General features: G+C 44.7%; 1 protein-coding gene across 2 annotated transcripts in view; it reads left to right on the top strand.

The window, feature by feature from the left end:
- The window catches only part of SLC7A8 (solute carrier family 7 member 8), a 140,506-nt gene extending 124,784 nt beyond the window's left edge, over window positions 1–15,722 (top strand). For both annotated transcript variants that reach the window (XM_069634014.1, XM_069634015.1), the window contains exons 11-12: window positions 12,789–12,966; window positions 13,285–15,722. In XM_069634014.1, coding sequence (XP_069490115.1) covers window positions 12,789–12,966; window positions 13,285–13,433 — 327 coding nt within the window. In that variant the 3' untranslated portion in view covers window positions 13,434–15,722. The remainder of the gene's footprint in view (window positions 1–12,788; window positions 12,967–13,284) is intronic.
- The last annotated feature ends 407 nt before the right edge of the window (window positions 15,723–16,129 follow it).

Genomic DNA, 16,129 nt, shown 5'->3' with positions numbered 1-16,129 from the left:
ATTAACACAGAGTCTCAGCTAGAACATACTGTCTAACAATTCTCCCCAAAAAGGCTGGCCAACTTGGGCTGATATCCATCTGTAAGAATCAAATTGCGATGAAGGAGCTGGTTTACGAGATCAAGCAAAAGGTCTCTGGGAGATTACTCTAACAGGAACAGATTTGTACAGATTCCACACCTCATCAAGCGTAGTTCGGAAGAACTTGCTTTTGCGTGTAAATCTAGAACCCTGCTTTGTACCCTCTAAGGAATTGCCATTTTTGTACAAGATGCACCCATTCTGAACCCGCCCAGCTCAGTTTCCTTCCCGACCATCAACATCTACAACCCACCACCCATTCCCCAAATTACTTTCAACACATATACATGTTACCCAATATCTCTAAAAGTTAATGAATCCCTGCTACCCTGAATGGTTTGCTTGTAAAAAACAATCTATGTTGTAAGGACTGTTGCCTGCTACAACCAACTAATGTGCTGTATGCATATAACACCTACTGAAGTACAGTGACTACTAGCTTCCCAAAGTTAGGTTCGCGTTTAATAATTACCCACAATAAAATAATTAACAAATGTGGCATTGCATAATTGTTCCTAGAGATATGCACTTGGCTGAAATCTCAGCATTATAGCATGATGTACTTTGCACTAGTTAAGCCACATCACAACTCTTTGCACCAGGAAATAAGCGTTAAATAGATTCACTCTTGCTTTGCAACAGGCTAATTCACAGGCGTGCGATGCAAGACGTAGATGGGAGAGGGTTTTCCAAAAAAATAATCCAAATGCAAAGGAGAGAAGGATTTGACAATACACCTTTGCCAAATCCTTCCCTCGTTTGCATATGGATTCTTTTTTTGAAAACTCCTCTCCTATCTACACCTTGCACTGCATGCTTTTGAGTTAGCCTGTTGCAAAGCAAGAGTGAACGTATATAATGTTATATTTTTTATTTGCATTTAATTGAAACCATTTTTTAGCAAAGAAAAGCAGAATATAAATACAAAAATCCCAGGAATTTCCTCCTACATCTTTTGGAAACGACTTGCATGTTTTCCTTGAAAACAATTTAGTAAAAAATTTAACAACGGCAATCACATGACAGGTCTTGCTTCATTCCATCAAATTTATCCACCATATTTTTGAGTCGGGTTACCCGGTACTCGGATAGTAAGGAGACAAATTGTTCTGTGCGTGCCTCTTTGAGAGCTGGGCAGAATATAATGAGATGTTTCAGGGTTTCCACCACAGAGACGTCTTTCCAATAATGACATTTATTCTCTTCTGATAAGCAACGGATTGCCCGTATCTCATTCGTAGGGAGTATGTTAAAAAATTGGTCTTTAAATTTTCTATTGGGAAATTGTTTTAGATAGTTACATACAACGTCCAGTTTTCGTGGCTCCGAAGGCATGTGTGCGACTGACTGATAGCTGGCAGCTGCCTCCAAGGTGGTGATTCAGTCAGTTTCTTTAAGTTTGTTCTTAATCTATATAGGGTTAGTCAGTAATAGGTCGTTTGAACCTCCAATTTCTGCCAGTTGGCTAGTTGTTTTCAATCTCCATTTGTTCAACATGGAATTTTGAGAAGTCATGATTTCCATGTAGAGGATTTCCAGAATTTCTGGATGTGGAGATGTAAAGCATTTCCTAAAGAGAGCCAAGCTATTCCATTCTACCATTAGTTTTAAAGAAGAGAGCCCCAGCTCTCTAAACTGCTCAGAGAAACTGAATCTGTAGATGTATGGAGATTATTCAACGGCACTGCAAGAGACTACACGCACTACTCCTGCGTGCATAAAGGCTTTTCAAGAATAGATCTCATACTAATGTCTGGTGTTCTGTTCCCCTGCCTTAACAATGCAGAAATCCACACTTGCATGATATCGGACCATGCGCCTGTACAAGCCATCTCAGGCAGAAAACATCCTGTTCAAAGGCACTGGAAACTTAACTATGCACTGCTATAAGACGAATGCATCCGACTGGAAACTGAAGAAAAGCTCCTTAACTACTTCAAAGAAAATACAATAGAGAACTCACCTATCAACATCATTTGGGACACCATGAAAACAGTCGTCCGAGGCCCACTAATTAGCGCTGGGGCGGAACAGAGAAGGGTCTCGAACATTATGGCAGCTAACCTAGAGGGAAAGGTAAAACACCTAGAGGATGAACTGAAGCAACGCAACTCCAGGAAAACGGAGAGAGCCCTGAGGAAAGCCAAAATAGCACTGGAAATGCATTGTGCCGATCGCACAGCAAAAGCCTTAGCATTCATAAAGCAATTGTATTAGAGCAAGGGGAACAAGGCGAATAAACTGCTTGTGCAGAAACTGAAAAAACTCCTGAGCCGGACAATATTCTGAAACTAAGAGGGAAAGATGGAAAATTGTTCTACTCAGAATCAGAAAAAATGGAAGAGCTGCTGAACCACCACAAATCAATCATGTCCGGGAACCCTACGGCACTGGATAATTTGCCAGAATATTTGAGTACACTTCCCCCTCGAGACACATCCCAACTCGACTCCCTAGAATCACCCATCTCCACCGAAGAAATCATAGACGCAATTAAGTCTCTCAAACCCGCCGCCCCGGGCCCTGACGGACTATCTGCAAACTTCTATAAAAGGTTCGCTAGAATCCTAGCCCCCCAGATGACAGCCCTATTTAACTCCTTCACTGACTCAAAATCAGTAACCGGATCCATGGCAGAATCGCTTACTGTACTGCTACATAAACCCGGAAGAGAACCTGAGCTAGCAGCCTCTTATCGACCTATCTCACTGCTAAACAACGACGGGAAGATCTTCGCCAAGGTACTGGCCAGCAGGTTGGGACCAACACTACCAATTCTAATTGATCAAGACCAAACAGGGTTCATCCCGAGGAGGGGAACTCATGATAACATCAGAAGGATGATAAACATCATCGAAAGTGCCCACAAACTAAAGGTAGGAATGGCCGCTATATCACTGGATGTACACAAAGCCTTTGATCTGGTAGACTGGGGGTACATTCGGGCAGTCCTGGAGCACTTGGGCTTTGGTCCGAATTTCATCACTTGGGTAATGGCCAACTATCAATCCCCCACCACACAGCTGCGAGTCAATGGGGCCAGATCTAACAAGATCTACATAACTAGGGCACTAGACAGGGTTGCCCACTCTCACCCCTAATCTTTGCTCTGTCTATGGAGCCCTTTGCCGCAAGAATCAGACAAAACCCTAGCATAAATGGGCTAACGGTGGGGGGCCACGAATATAAAATAGCGCTATACGCGGACGATGTCCTAATAACAGCAACTAACCTGACATCGTCCCTGAAAGCTCTCTGGGAGGAGATCTCAGAATTCGGGGCCCTGTCAGGGTTCTCGGTAAACCTACCCAAGTCCACGGCCTTGGCGGTTAATCTCTCTGCACAAGAAAAAGACACTCTCAGCCCCCTAATGCCAATCCCATGGTCCACAGGCCCAATCGAATATCTCGGGGTACACATCCCCAAGGACTCATTAAGTCTGTATTCGAGTAACTTCCCGCAACTGATCAGAGATCTCCATAATGATCTCAAAAGGTGGAAGCCCCAAGAAATTTCCTAGTTTGGTAGGATCACTGCCATCAAAATGAACCTAATTCCCAGATGGCTGTACCATTCCACAGCTCTCCCCATCCGCATACCAGGTCCGGCCCTAGTATCCTTGCAAAAACAAATCCAAAAATTCGTATGGGGGGCGAAAAAACCTTGCATAGCCAAACGAATAATGTTGAGGGGCATACCACAGGGAGGTCTGGGAGTACCGGATCTAACAAGGTATACCCTAGCTGCGCAGTTATCTCACGCCTTCACTTGGGTCTAAGAGGCAGACAGACCGAAATGGTTACAACTCGAAGAGGCTTGGTGCCCGGTATCGCCCTCGGTCCTCCCACACCTACCAACAATATAACCTTAGGCAAATAGTGGACCGCTAATGGCAACGACAACAACAGTCCTCTGCTGGAAAGAAGCGGCCCGTAAGTGGGGCACTCGCGGTCTCATGGGCCCCCTAACTCCCATTTGGAATAACCCTGATTTCTCCCCAGGCCTGTCTACGCACAGCTTTCAACCCTGGATAGTGGGAGGTCTACGGACGACTGGCGACTTCTTGGAGGCTGGTGCGCCCATCTCATTTGAAAGGTGCAAAGTAAAATTTGGGGTGGGGGAACGGGAAAGGTTCCATTATGCCCAAATCCGCCATTGACTGTCTCATAGAGCAATCAGGGAGAAGTGCTCCAGAGAATCAATAGCACTGGAACGTTCCTTAACATCCCCTACCAACAAAGGCAGGATCACAACCCTTTACCGACTCCTAGACAGAACAGACCCCTCTAAAAAAGAAAGGTATATGCTTGAATGGGAAAAGGATCTGGGAAAAGAGATTGCAGTCGTGTATTGGGGAAAGATCTGGGCCAGTCTACATAAAAGCTTGCAATGCATCACAGACAGAGAAGGGGGCTATAAGCTATACTACAGGTACTATACGACACCAGCACAAATTAACAAGACCAATCCAATTCATACCCGGTACTGGTTGGCGAGGATGCCCAAACTCTGGCTCATTATTCCACATGACATGGTCATGCCCGAAAGCTGAAAAGTACTGGAAAGAGATACTCAAACACATCAAGGAAATCACAGGCCTTTCCATCCCATGGGATCCCGGAATCATTCTCCTGGGCGACACGGGTGGGGGTACATTTCCAGTCTCAGGCCACATCCCCAGGCTATGTACACATCTACTCTTGGCAGCAAAAATAGCAATGGCCCGGGTAAGGAAAAATAAAGAAGGCCCTTCCGTGGCCCTCCGGTGGGCAAAATGTTGGGACATAGCTGTGGCTGAAAAAATCATGGCGATCCGAACGGGCTTCCTATATAGAACCCTGAACATATGGGACCCGTTTATGGACTATGCTGCTAAATTCCCGGCCCTCACCAGGAGGCCCCCGCTGAGCAGATGGCTCCAGGGCAGCCCGCTCTACTGAACCACAACCCCATACCATAGCGACCCATCACGCCACATCCCGTGTATCCCACTTGGCATCTGAGGACAGGATGGACCATGGACAATAATGCTTCCTCCAGCATTTTGAAGCCCCTCACTCTGGTTCCCCCGGCAAACTTTGCTGCTTTCACATACTATTGTACGCTTCACCATAGCTGCTGTTATGATCAATGTAATGCTCTTGAATATGCCAATAAAATGTTGTTATGAAAAAATAAATGTATTCACATATGTTATGAAACTTACATTGTCTCTTTTAAAGCAAAATATTAAGCCATTAAGTCTACCACCTTTTGGACATATTGCCTTAATAGCGAGTCTCTTTCCTTTCATCTAGCACTATATTGAATCTGGATGTATATTAGTAAGTTGTTGAAACAGTGAGTGTTATAGAAGTTAACTGAGTTTCTTTTACAGATTGTTTTTCTCTACAACTATTAAGATGACGAATATGTTGTATTCCTTTATTATAAGAAACTAGCGCTACTACCCTCCGTTGCATTGGTCTGTAGCTGACATGTATGTGGGGGTCTGCTATAGCCTTGTGTATGTTTGATTGTGTCATAACTCCCTATTTTTGAAAACTCGCAAAATCATCAATCTCCCGAAATCTATACTGATAGCACAGGGCCAGACCCCTCTCCACCCCTGTGCAGGGCGAATGGATGGGGTTGGTCAAATTTCACTATCGCCAGTACACCTCAGACTGGTATGCCGACCTCGGGCCAGCATTTCAGCCCCACCAACTGTTGTGGGGCTGGAGCCAACAATTGCAAAATCGTCAATCTCCAGAAATCTCGTATACTGATAGTATAGGGCCGGGCCCTGTCCTGTGCAGACCGAATGGGTGGGGTTGGGCAAATTTCAATATAGCCAATACACCCCAGACTGGTATGCCGACCTTGGGCCAAAATTTCAGCCCACCAATTGTTATGGGGCTGGAGCCAACCCCGAACATACAAACACACTTTCACAAATATCTTTTCTTTCTCTTTTATTCTTGACTGTTTGATATTGTGATATTAATGTGATATTATTTATATTTTATTCTTGTATTTCTGGTGTCATTCTGTGAAAGTACATATGAACGTAACACAAATAAATAAAACAAAAATATTAATTGTAAACTTATTTATATAATACATTGATTAATATTCATTTTGCAAACGTGTTTTAATTGTAGGAAATTTTGTTTTCACTTTTACATAACTAATATTCAATAACTTGACTAAGTCCCACGCCTGACCCTAGATGCAAATGGTGGAATAGGCAACACACCTGGTGCTGCCACCCACTGCGTGATGATGGGCCTGAAGGTGGTGTAGGGAGAATCTCCTGGCTATTCCCACCGTGTTACAATATGGAGGCATGGGCTCACCACATGCGGCCAGTTTAAGATGCCATCCCTGTGAGGGACCCGTGTGGAGGAAAGTTAACAGCCCAAGACCAGCAGATGCCCATGACAGACCAGGGTGAAAGCCGGGAAGAGTCTGCTGAATTTAAATTGTCATTCCGAGGAACAGGCTGCTTGCTTCCATGCACCAGGGAAGATTCAGAGGGCAGACAGGGCTTAAATATCGCAAAAATACTGACAGGAATGGACAAGCTTTGGGCGTGCATCTTTGTGTTCTGCTAGAGTCTAGCTTGCGCCAGTCAACAATGGTTTGGGGATGTCAGAGTAGCACGACATTCAAATGTATTCCCTTCTCTGTGGAAGTGCAGCTTTTGAAATACAAGTTTGGAGAAGGAAATGGAGCCAGATGGAGGAATTGAGGAAGTAGGAGGCTGATGCCTAGATTAAGGTAGCGTGGAATGCAATGAGGAAAACATTTGAGAAAAAGAAGGTGGAAGGTGGAAAATGGAGAAATGGGAAGGAGAAGTGAAAAGGAGAATGTGAAGACTGAGGGGGAAATTGAGGAGGTGAGCCGAATGAAATAAGCGGTGGAGAGCGGTTACAAGGAGGAGTTGCAAAGTGGTTACAAAGACGTAGTGGTAAACAATGACTAGGATGTGGAGAGCAGGAGGTGATGAATCCTTTTGAGGTGGAACATGTAACACCAAGAGAAGTGTGGAGCAGAGAAATGTGTTGGATGGAACTTTGAACATTGGAGAGTAGGCAGAAAGCGAAGAGGAGGTTGTTGTTGTAGAGTCAGGGTGAGGAAGGAGGTGTTAGAGAAAGGAATGCACCCTAATGTAAAGGGGTGTGAATAGAAGGGTTGATGTAAGGGCATGTGGTGAAGCATTGTGACGTAGAGGAGGCGCCATGGAGGGTTGGATTGCACTCCCTTTAGGCTGATCAGGGTTGTGCAGCATTGACCAGGAAGACCGGGATGGGCTATGGGGTTCCAGAGACAGCTCTTTGGGCTGTCAAAGAAAGGAAATATTAGTACCCCAGTTAGAAGAAGCTTAACCCTGTTAATAGCTATGGGGTTTGTGTAGAACCCACCGAGTCACAACCCACCAAGGCCTCTAGTTCCAGACAAAGAGAATCACCAGTGAAGTGCAAGCGCGAAGGGCAAGAGAAAAGGACATTGGAAAGCTGAGCCAATAAAAGAAGTGCGGAGCACTTAAACACCCCAAACTATGGTTTTGGAAGGAATGATTCATTCTTCTGTCTTGTATCTCAGCATTTTGGGAACAAGTGCTTGATGGTGGGTATATGCAGGGTGTGGAGATTCTTATTTATTGACATTCATGTATGAGGAAAGTAAGGTCCAGTGTCATATTTTATCAGGAGCAGCAGAGGCAATGCATACATGTGCCAGAGATAATGGAAAAACATAAAAAGCCTTATCCATCAGAGTCAGTGAAGGCCTATTAGGTCTATGGCACATGAATACAATGTGTCGTGAGACGTTTGACCACAGCAGCAGCTCATCCTCAGATTTGCAAGTGGCCGAGTTCTATCAGATGTTTACCATTTAGATGGCTACATACACAATATTGTATATACAAAAGGACGTCAACTGTTTAGTGTATCTTTCAATCCTACTTACTAGCCAAAGGCTGGAAAGAAAACATGCCAACTGCGACCAAGGAAGGCATTCTGTGTGTTATATAACTGTGAACCATAGTTGGTCTTAGTCCTATTACTCATTAAAGCCCCATGCATCACCCAATGTAAAAGAAAATAACATAGATTTAGTTTTTGTATTTATTTAAAATTAGCTGCATATCCTAAAATACAGTAGTCCTGTCTCAGCGTATCAATTTGTTAGAGGAGCTTTGTTTTGCAGTTGCACTCGGGAATAGTGACAGCAAAGAGCTCCAGAGACTGAACATCTCTCATGTTAATCCACCTAAGTTCTCAAAACAAGGGATCTCAGCTGACGCACCATGGTTGTCGCTTTCACCTTTCCTCATGTGGTTCACTTAATCCTTCCTCTGCTTTAATTTAGGGAAACCTTACAAACTCTTTTCAGGCAGCATTTCCAGCGTGTTATGTTTTCAATCTACATGTGTATCTTGGGTATTGTATGGCTGGGATTTATAAAACGTGTACCCAGCTAGGAAGCAACAGAGTGCTGTAAAGAGCGGATGCGTCCACGCTGTTATAAGTAAGGATGCATGGGTTACAGAGGAGCTGGGATGTATAAGGTGAGCAGGGGAGCAGCAGAGGGGGAGAACTGGGGTTGAGTGGAGCCTTCACCGATTGTTGAGATGTTCCTTGAAGAGTGGGTTCTTGAGGTCCTTCCCGAAGTGTAGGATGAATTTGGGCACTCTTATCCGCATTGGTAACCTGTTCCAGAGAGAAGGTGCGTAGCAGGAACATACCTGTTTCCTGGTTTCCTTTTTGCATTTCTTTGTTTCTAGATTGGAAAGGTTATGTCTTCTGGTAGTGTGCTGGACTCCTGGCATGGTGAATTGCTCGGCCAAGAAGAGTTGTGCTTTGGTTGTGACTGATTTTAGATGTTGCAGGCTGTCTTGAACAGGATGTATGTTTGAATGCATTGCCAATACAGCTTCTTGAGTATGGTGCTGATGTGTTCAAATTGTTTTAGTCCTCAGATGAGGCATTCTATAGTCTGCTGGACGGCTTCAGAGGAGCTAAGGTGGCATCTGTGACTCCTGCAAATAGGGTGTTGCAACCATCCAGGTGGAAGATGATCCAGGGCTTGGACACTTGTTATGAAGCTCAAGGCAGGGATAGAAGACTGGACTTTGGGGCCATTAGGGTCATCTAAGCGATTTGAATGAGAGGGCACAGTTGATGGTAGAGCTGTGAGATCCTTCGCTGGGTGACAGTTGAAGCTTGAATCTATCGAACTGCATGCCAGTCAGTTAATTCTGAACTTGGGCATACCTGGTGGAGTTTCCGAGGAGAATGAATTTGGTCTTTGTCCGGTGGAGCTTTATGTAGGTGCTTGCCATACATGCTTGATGCAGGTCAGACAGTGCTAGGTAAAGCTGTGTGTCATCTGCATATTGGTGTATCTTGATGTTGGTGAGGAGTTCCCCTCAAAGTTTCATTTAGACATTGAAGATGAGAGGTGACAGGACAGAGCCTTGTGGAATTCTGCAGGCTGCAGGGCCATGGTGGGAGATTTAGGGGCCTACCTGATTATGTTGCTCCTTGTTGGACAGGTAAGATGTGCACCACTGCAGGACTGTTCCATTGAAGCCCATGCATGTGATGAGGATGTTGAGGAGGGCTAAGTAATTAATGGAAACAAAGGCAGCAGAAATGTTGGTTACAAGTAAGCAGGGGTCTTCCTTACCATGGATATGTACTGTGTCATCGATAACCTGGATGGTGGAGGTCTCTGTGCTGTATTATGGCTGGAAACCGGCTTGGTAGTCCTGTAGGAGTTTGGACTGCGTGATTCTTTTGTGCAATTTTTTGGCAAGTGTCCTCTCAATCACTTTTCCATGGAAGAGTAGATGGGTGATGGGGTGTTATTTGGCCAGGTTACCTGGTTCGAGTTGGGTTTCTTCAACAGGTGGATGATCTGTCCCATTTTCAGCGCATCTTTGAAAGTGCCTTGTGTGAGGCATGTATTCATGATGTTGAGAATAGCGGAGTGCTTCACCAGTGATGACTTTTACAGTGCAGATGAGGAGCATGTTGTCTTTACAGATGGTGGGTTTATGGACTCTGTGGGTGTTATGTCTTCTTGAGCAACTGTCCTGAATTGGATCCATCTTGATGCATTGTGTTTCTGTTGTAGGAGAGATAGTTGAGAGGGAAAGAACAAAACCTCTGTTTTTGAGGGATTAAGATGTAGAAAATGGGAGGACATCCAGTTCTCAATAGTTAGAAGACAGTTAGAAACAGTGGAGTGGAGAGCAGAGTCAAAGGAAAAGAAAGATCTGGGTGTTATCAGCGTAAATGTGGAAAGGAGGAAATAAGAGCAGAGAGGGCATCAGTATAGAGAGAAAAAAGAAGGGGGTCAAGTGCCGAGATCAAGAAGAATAAGAATAGAAGAAATCTTGGATTAAACGGGCTGCGAACAGAGAATTAGAAACAGTTTCTGTACAGTGAGACGGATGGAAACAGGGCTCCAAGGAAGAAGTGAATGAAGACCCAAGTAACGGGTTACCTGGGTGTAGGCGGCCTGTTCAAGAATTTTGGAGAGAAAGGGTAGAAGAGAAGTAGGGAGGAAATTAGCTGGGGAAGGCGGATCAAGAGAAGGTTTTTTTAGGATAGGGAGAATAAGTGCATGTTTGAAAGCTGGAATGTATAAGGGAGGAGCTAATACGAGAAGTAAGATTAGGAAGAAAATTGGGTCTACTGAGGAATAAGAGAAGAAGGGAGAGGTGAGAGGAAAGAGGCTTTAGGATGAGCACGAGTCAAAAGAGCAGAAATGTCAAGGTCCATAAGAAGAGAAAAAGATGCAAAAGTGTAAAGTGACGAAGGATGAGAAGAAGGAGCAGAAGGAGAGGAAGAAGGAGTAAAAGCAAGACGGGGGTTAGCTACTTTGGATGTAGAGTAGTTCGCAAAATTAGAAGAAAAAAGGGATGAGAATGCCGAAGGATCAGGGGCTTTTCGACAGAGGAAATTGTGCAGAAGCTACAACGAAGGTTAGTAGATAAAGTGTACATTCAGAGAAGTAAGATTTCTTGGCACTGAGTAATGCAAAATCAAAGGAAAAGTGCAGCATTGAGAGTGTGCCAATATGGGAAGGGGAGTGTCAGTTTATCCAGAGCAGCTCAGCTTTACGCAAGCTATGGCGAAGGGCAATACGACTAGGAGTGAGCAAAGGCTGTGAAGTTTTACAAGTAGGGGAAAAAAGATGTTAAGGGAAAGTAGAATCCAAGACAGATCGTACAGAAAAGTGTAGGGTACTAGCAGCTAAATTAGGAAAGAGGGAAGAGAAAAGAGAAATTAGAGGATGGGAAGAACGCAATAACAAAAGGAAAGATGGGGAATCAAAAGAAGAAAGATTACTGTGCGTAAAAGATAGTCGATGCAGCATAAAAGGGAGAAGAGGAGACAAGAGGAAGAGGTGAAAAAGAAGAAAAGATTCAGTCAAAGCAGGTGCCAGACTGATGAGAAGGAGAACGAAGGAAGTGCAAGTGATAAGAATCAGCAAGAGAGAGCAACAGAAGGAGTGAAGAATTAGTGGCAGGAAGATTAAAATCCCCAAGGAGAAAGAAAGAAAGAGGGGGAAGACAGAAGAAGATGGGATAGAAGGAGATCAAGAAAATCTGTGGGTTGCCCAGGGTGAAGAAAAACAAGAAAAGAGACAGGAAAAGGATTAGAAAAGGAGGAAAATGGAATTCAAAGGAAGACAAATTAGGGAGATTAGAATTAGGAGAAAGAAGAGTCCAGGAGGACTTAAAGAGAATTCTAGTGCCCCCCCCACTCCCTGCGCCTATGTGGACGGGGGGGGGAGGGTGAGAAAAAGAAGTAGAGCGAGTGTGAAGAAAGGAAAGGGTTACAGAGTTAGGGGGTGATCCATGTTTCAGTTAAACAGAGAAAATGGAAATTAGAGCGAAGAAAGAGGTCAAGAATAGAATGTGATTCATTACAGATAGAGCAAACGTTTAAGAGACCAAAAAGGAATTGTGGAAGAGTGTCAGAAGAAATGGGAGGACAGGATAAGTTAGAAGCATTAGGTAGGCGAGCGGGGGGTGGCACCGAAGAAGTGTGACAGGTTGTCCTAAAAGGGATAGGACAAGACATAGAAGTAAAAAGAAAAGAAAGGAGACAAGTAGACAAATAGATGACTTGTCGCCACATGATTTGCCACAAAGAAGAAAGAAATAATGAAAATCAAAGCCTTTCAAGGGGGGTCCTCCATAGAATAGGGTGCCCGGAACTACAGATGTCCAAGGAGGCGCCTAAATAATAGCAGTCATGCGGGAACAGGTTGTTTTCCTGCCCACTATTGCTCCTCTAATGCAATGTTTTATTTGTAGTGCTTTGTAATCTTGAAACCTTTCTGGTTGAGGCCAGCACTATTTAATGTAAACATATATTTAAACATTTTATTTTAAGATTGCATATTTGGAAGTGTCCCTTGGTCAACCTGATCCACTGCCGTTATTCTAAAATTAGTTAAATACGATGAGGAGTCCATGATGGAGACTCTTGCCTTGCCAATGGCTTACCATGGAGGATGCTGGAAACATTGTTTATATATTTCCCTGCCTTCATGCCAGCTGCTTACGTTGGATGTACTTCTGTCTTAAGACAGTGTGGCTGTTTGCAGTAGTATCTCTTCTTCTCATGGTGTTCAGCGGAAGGTGTGAGATATTCTTTATGTTGTTTTATCTCATGTCTCTTTTGTGTCTGTCTTTGCAGGTGAATCTTCTCTTCCCGGTGGTCTACCTCCTCTTCTGGGCCTTCCTACTGGTCTTCAGCCTCTGGTCAGAGCCTGTGGTCTGCGGCATTGGTCTCGCCATCATGTTGACCGGTGTGCCTGTCTACTTCCTAGGTGTCTACTGGCAGAACAAGCCCAAGTGCTTCAATAACTTTGTTGGTGAGTTCTATGGGACAATCTATCCTGGACTTGTAGGTGGATTGATGTCTTTCTTCAAACCCAATGCAGATTTCACTGGGGTTGTCAGAGAGATCTTATTGCTGAGGAGACAGCATCACCAATCCCAGGGTGGAGGGAATAGATCTTACTGCTTTAATATGGGGCGGTTCCACTCCTACTGGAGAGAGGAACTCCCACTATCTGGAGAGTGACGCTACTGTGCCTCGATGGAGACATGTGATACTATTGCTCTCATTAAACTGCAGCACATGTCAGACGGGCTCTGAGTAAGTGACCTTCTTTTCTTTTCATCTTTAGACTCAATGACCCGGGTTGGGCAGAAGCTGTGCGTTGTGGTCTACCCCCAAATGGATTCTAAGGAAGAAGATGAGGAGACGAAAGAACAGCGGTCACCCATCTACAAGCCAAGTGAAAAGCTGGAGGTGGACAGTGGCAGCAACGCCTGAGGCAGGCAGCTTTGCCACCTCCCCTAGGCATGTGTTGAGAACAGGTGCTTTACACTGCCACACTGCAATAGTGCGTGGTAGAGACCGGGGAGTTTGTGAGAAGTGGGGGAGATTCGGGGCACGTGGGCCAGTTGGTCTGCAAAGCGAGAAGTGTCCCACAGACTACTTAGGGGTGCAAGCCTTGTATACTTGCTGGTTCAGAGGAGCCAGGAACAGGACCTGCTGCTATTATTGGGACATTTCCACTTGCTATTTATGATGTGTGGATCCACCATCTTTCTTCTTTACAAGCTTAGGAAGATTGTCCTTGCTCCTGGAGGATGATTACTCCCTGTTCCTCACGTTTTATCTGAGTGCTGCAAGACTGGACTCCTTGTTGATATGGACAACTGATTCCATGCGCTGATTCAGACACAGGATTGCGGACAGTCAGCTTCAGTTCTTCAGATGTACAAGAGCCTGGCCGCCTGATGCCTGCCTTGCACCACGCATAGCGGGGTCTCTTCTCCCCCCTGACTTGCCTCCCACCTCCTTTCCATTGCTTGACCTGCTATCCTCAGTGCCGTGACCACACCCTTTTCCCTTTGTGATGTAGTGCCTGTGCTCCGGCAGTCTTATTGCAACCGTGATGTCTTACACCTACGACAGTGGATGTTCTACATGTGCCTCATTGATATCTGTCAGGTGCAGCGATTCCCACTACACTTGTGTGAGTGGTTATTGTGCACTCATGGCAGTGACGTCAGTATACGTGCTGCAATTTATAATTCACGTGCCTCTGTGATATCAGTACACTTGCATCAGACTAGTATACACATACAAAACGTACTCTACCTGAACCGCACTGTTGTCACACAGATCTTTGGTAAGAGCTGATAAGATTTCTAAGTAGGCAATAAGACAGGAAATGCTTGACCCCCATGACTCACTGAAGCATTGCTCCCAGTATACCCCACAAAGTTCCCTGCAACCACTCAGTGTGTCCTGCGACGAAAAACCTGCAATCATGCCCGAAAATGTTTACTCTCCTAAATTGTTTAACTGACCAGTTCAATTCTCTGCAGGCTTTGGAGGGTGTGGTTTGTTACCTCTCGCAAGAACTCTTCAATTTACCTCACTTTCTGCACGCCTCCCACAACCAAAGATCCTCAGGAAATTGGACCTTCTCCTCTACAACTGTTGTGCAAATTCTAGAAACGTAATATTCTGTCTTATAGATAGTGGAATTTCCTGCTCAATGAATAATAGACTTTTCTAATCAATGGATAGTGGGATGTGCTACTTAGTCGATAACAGACTAGGTTACAGGCAGGGAGGTGGGGAGGATGGTTGAGACCTCCTGAATCACAAGTCAAGGACGGGGTCCTTCTAATTTTGAACGCCCTGCGTGCATCTCGACTATCTGATCCTCTGATCCATCTCCAAGATCTCCCAAAAACCTGCTGCTTTGCTAAGATTTGGTTGGCCTAGAGATGGGGAGGTGTTGGCCTTAGACTTACTACACCACACCACATTAATTAATGGAAGATGGAATTAGGTTGTAGCCCAAAGACTCCCAACACCCTTGGATTGAAGATGGGCAGTAGGGAGTGATAGGAGCATGTTGTTGGACCCACTCACATTGTCCACATATTTATCGGAGCCGTACAGGGATAATGGGGAATGATCTCTGAGATTCCCCAACACACTTCAGGATTTCATATGGGTACAGGGGGTTGAGGGGCGGCGGGAAATGTGTTTTTCCCCAGAGATTTTCTACAAATCCCTGAATTATGCCGGGGAAAGAAAGTGTGATTTGTCCCTGAGATTTTAATTCCAAACACACCTGAAGACTACAAACTGTCAGAAAAGTTAGAGTAGGGGATTATGTTTCATCCACTCCTATCCCCACTTGAACACTCCCAGGTTGTATAAAGACAGAAGAGAGATTGTGTGTCCACCCTATTCCTTGGAAACACTCCTGGTTTTCACAGGTGACTTTTTTTTTATTGCTAAGCTCTATTCAAAACACTCCTGTATTTCGCAAAGGTTATTGGGGGGGGAGGGGTTGGATAGGAATGTTTCCATATTTTTAGCCCCCCTCCTCCCGCCGCCCCTCCACACTACTCAGATTACCAATAGGGAGGGATGAGGCCTCTTTCAAACCCTCTGAGCAACTTGCCTGTTTTTATTATAAACACTTTACAGATTATTTACTAACTTGTACTTCTTGGTTGTTTTTATGATTTTTGTATTTTTTTCTTTGCTTATTGTTTTGGATGTAATAAATGAATATGAATCTGTGTAAAAGGTTTTGTGAGACATTGCGTCATCAATGCCATGGCAAGTTGGCTTCCTGCCCTTTTCCGCCATGGGCTGTTATCATTTTCACCCAGCTTCTCAGCGTCTCTGTTACAAATGCTGGTATCCCCTTCTCTGTTACCACTATCCTAGGCTGTTCACAGCCCCAGAGGGGATATTACAGATATACTCAGGTAAGTCACAGACTACTTGCTTCCAGGCTGGTATGTACATTTAAAGAGACTTAAGGCACTGTAGCCCAGGGAATTCTTCAAATCTGGATCTGTTATATGTATGTCTTCACATGGGCCTGTCTGACTAGTTTTCCAGAATATGTATGCAGTCATGCTGAAGAAGGCTTAGATTTGCCTGAGGGATTAATTAGGCCAAGTGTATCACTACCCTGGTCCTCCTGA

Source organism: Ambystoma mexicanum, chromosome 13 (assembly GCF_040938575.1).
Source record: "Ambystoma mexicanum isolate Mex_15411 chromosome 13, UKY_AmexF1_1, whole genome shotgun sequence".
Lineage (NCBI taxonomy): Eukaryota > Metazoa > Chordata > Amphibia > Caudata > Ambystomatidae > Ambystoma > Ambystoma mexicanum.
This window is presented reverse-complemented; position numbering and strand designations above follow the sequence as displayed.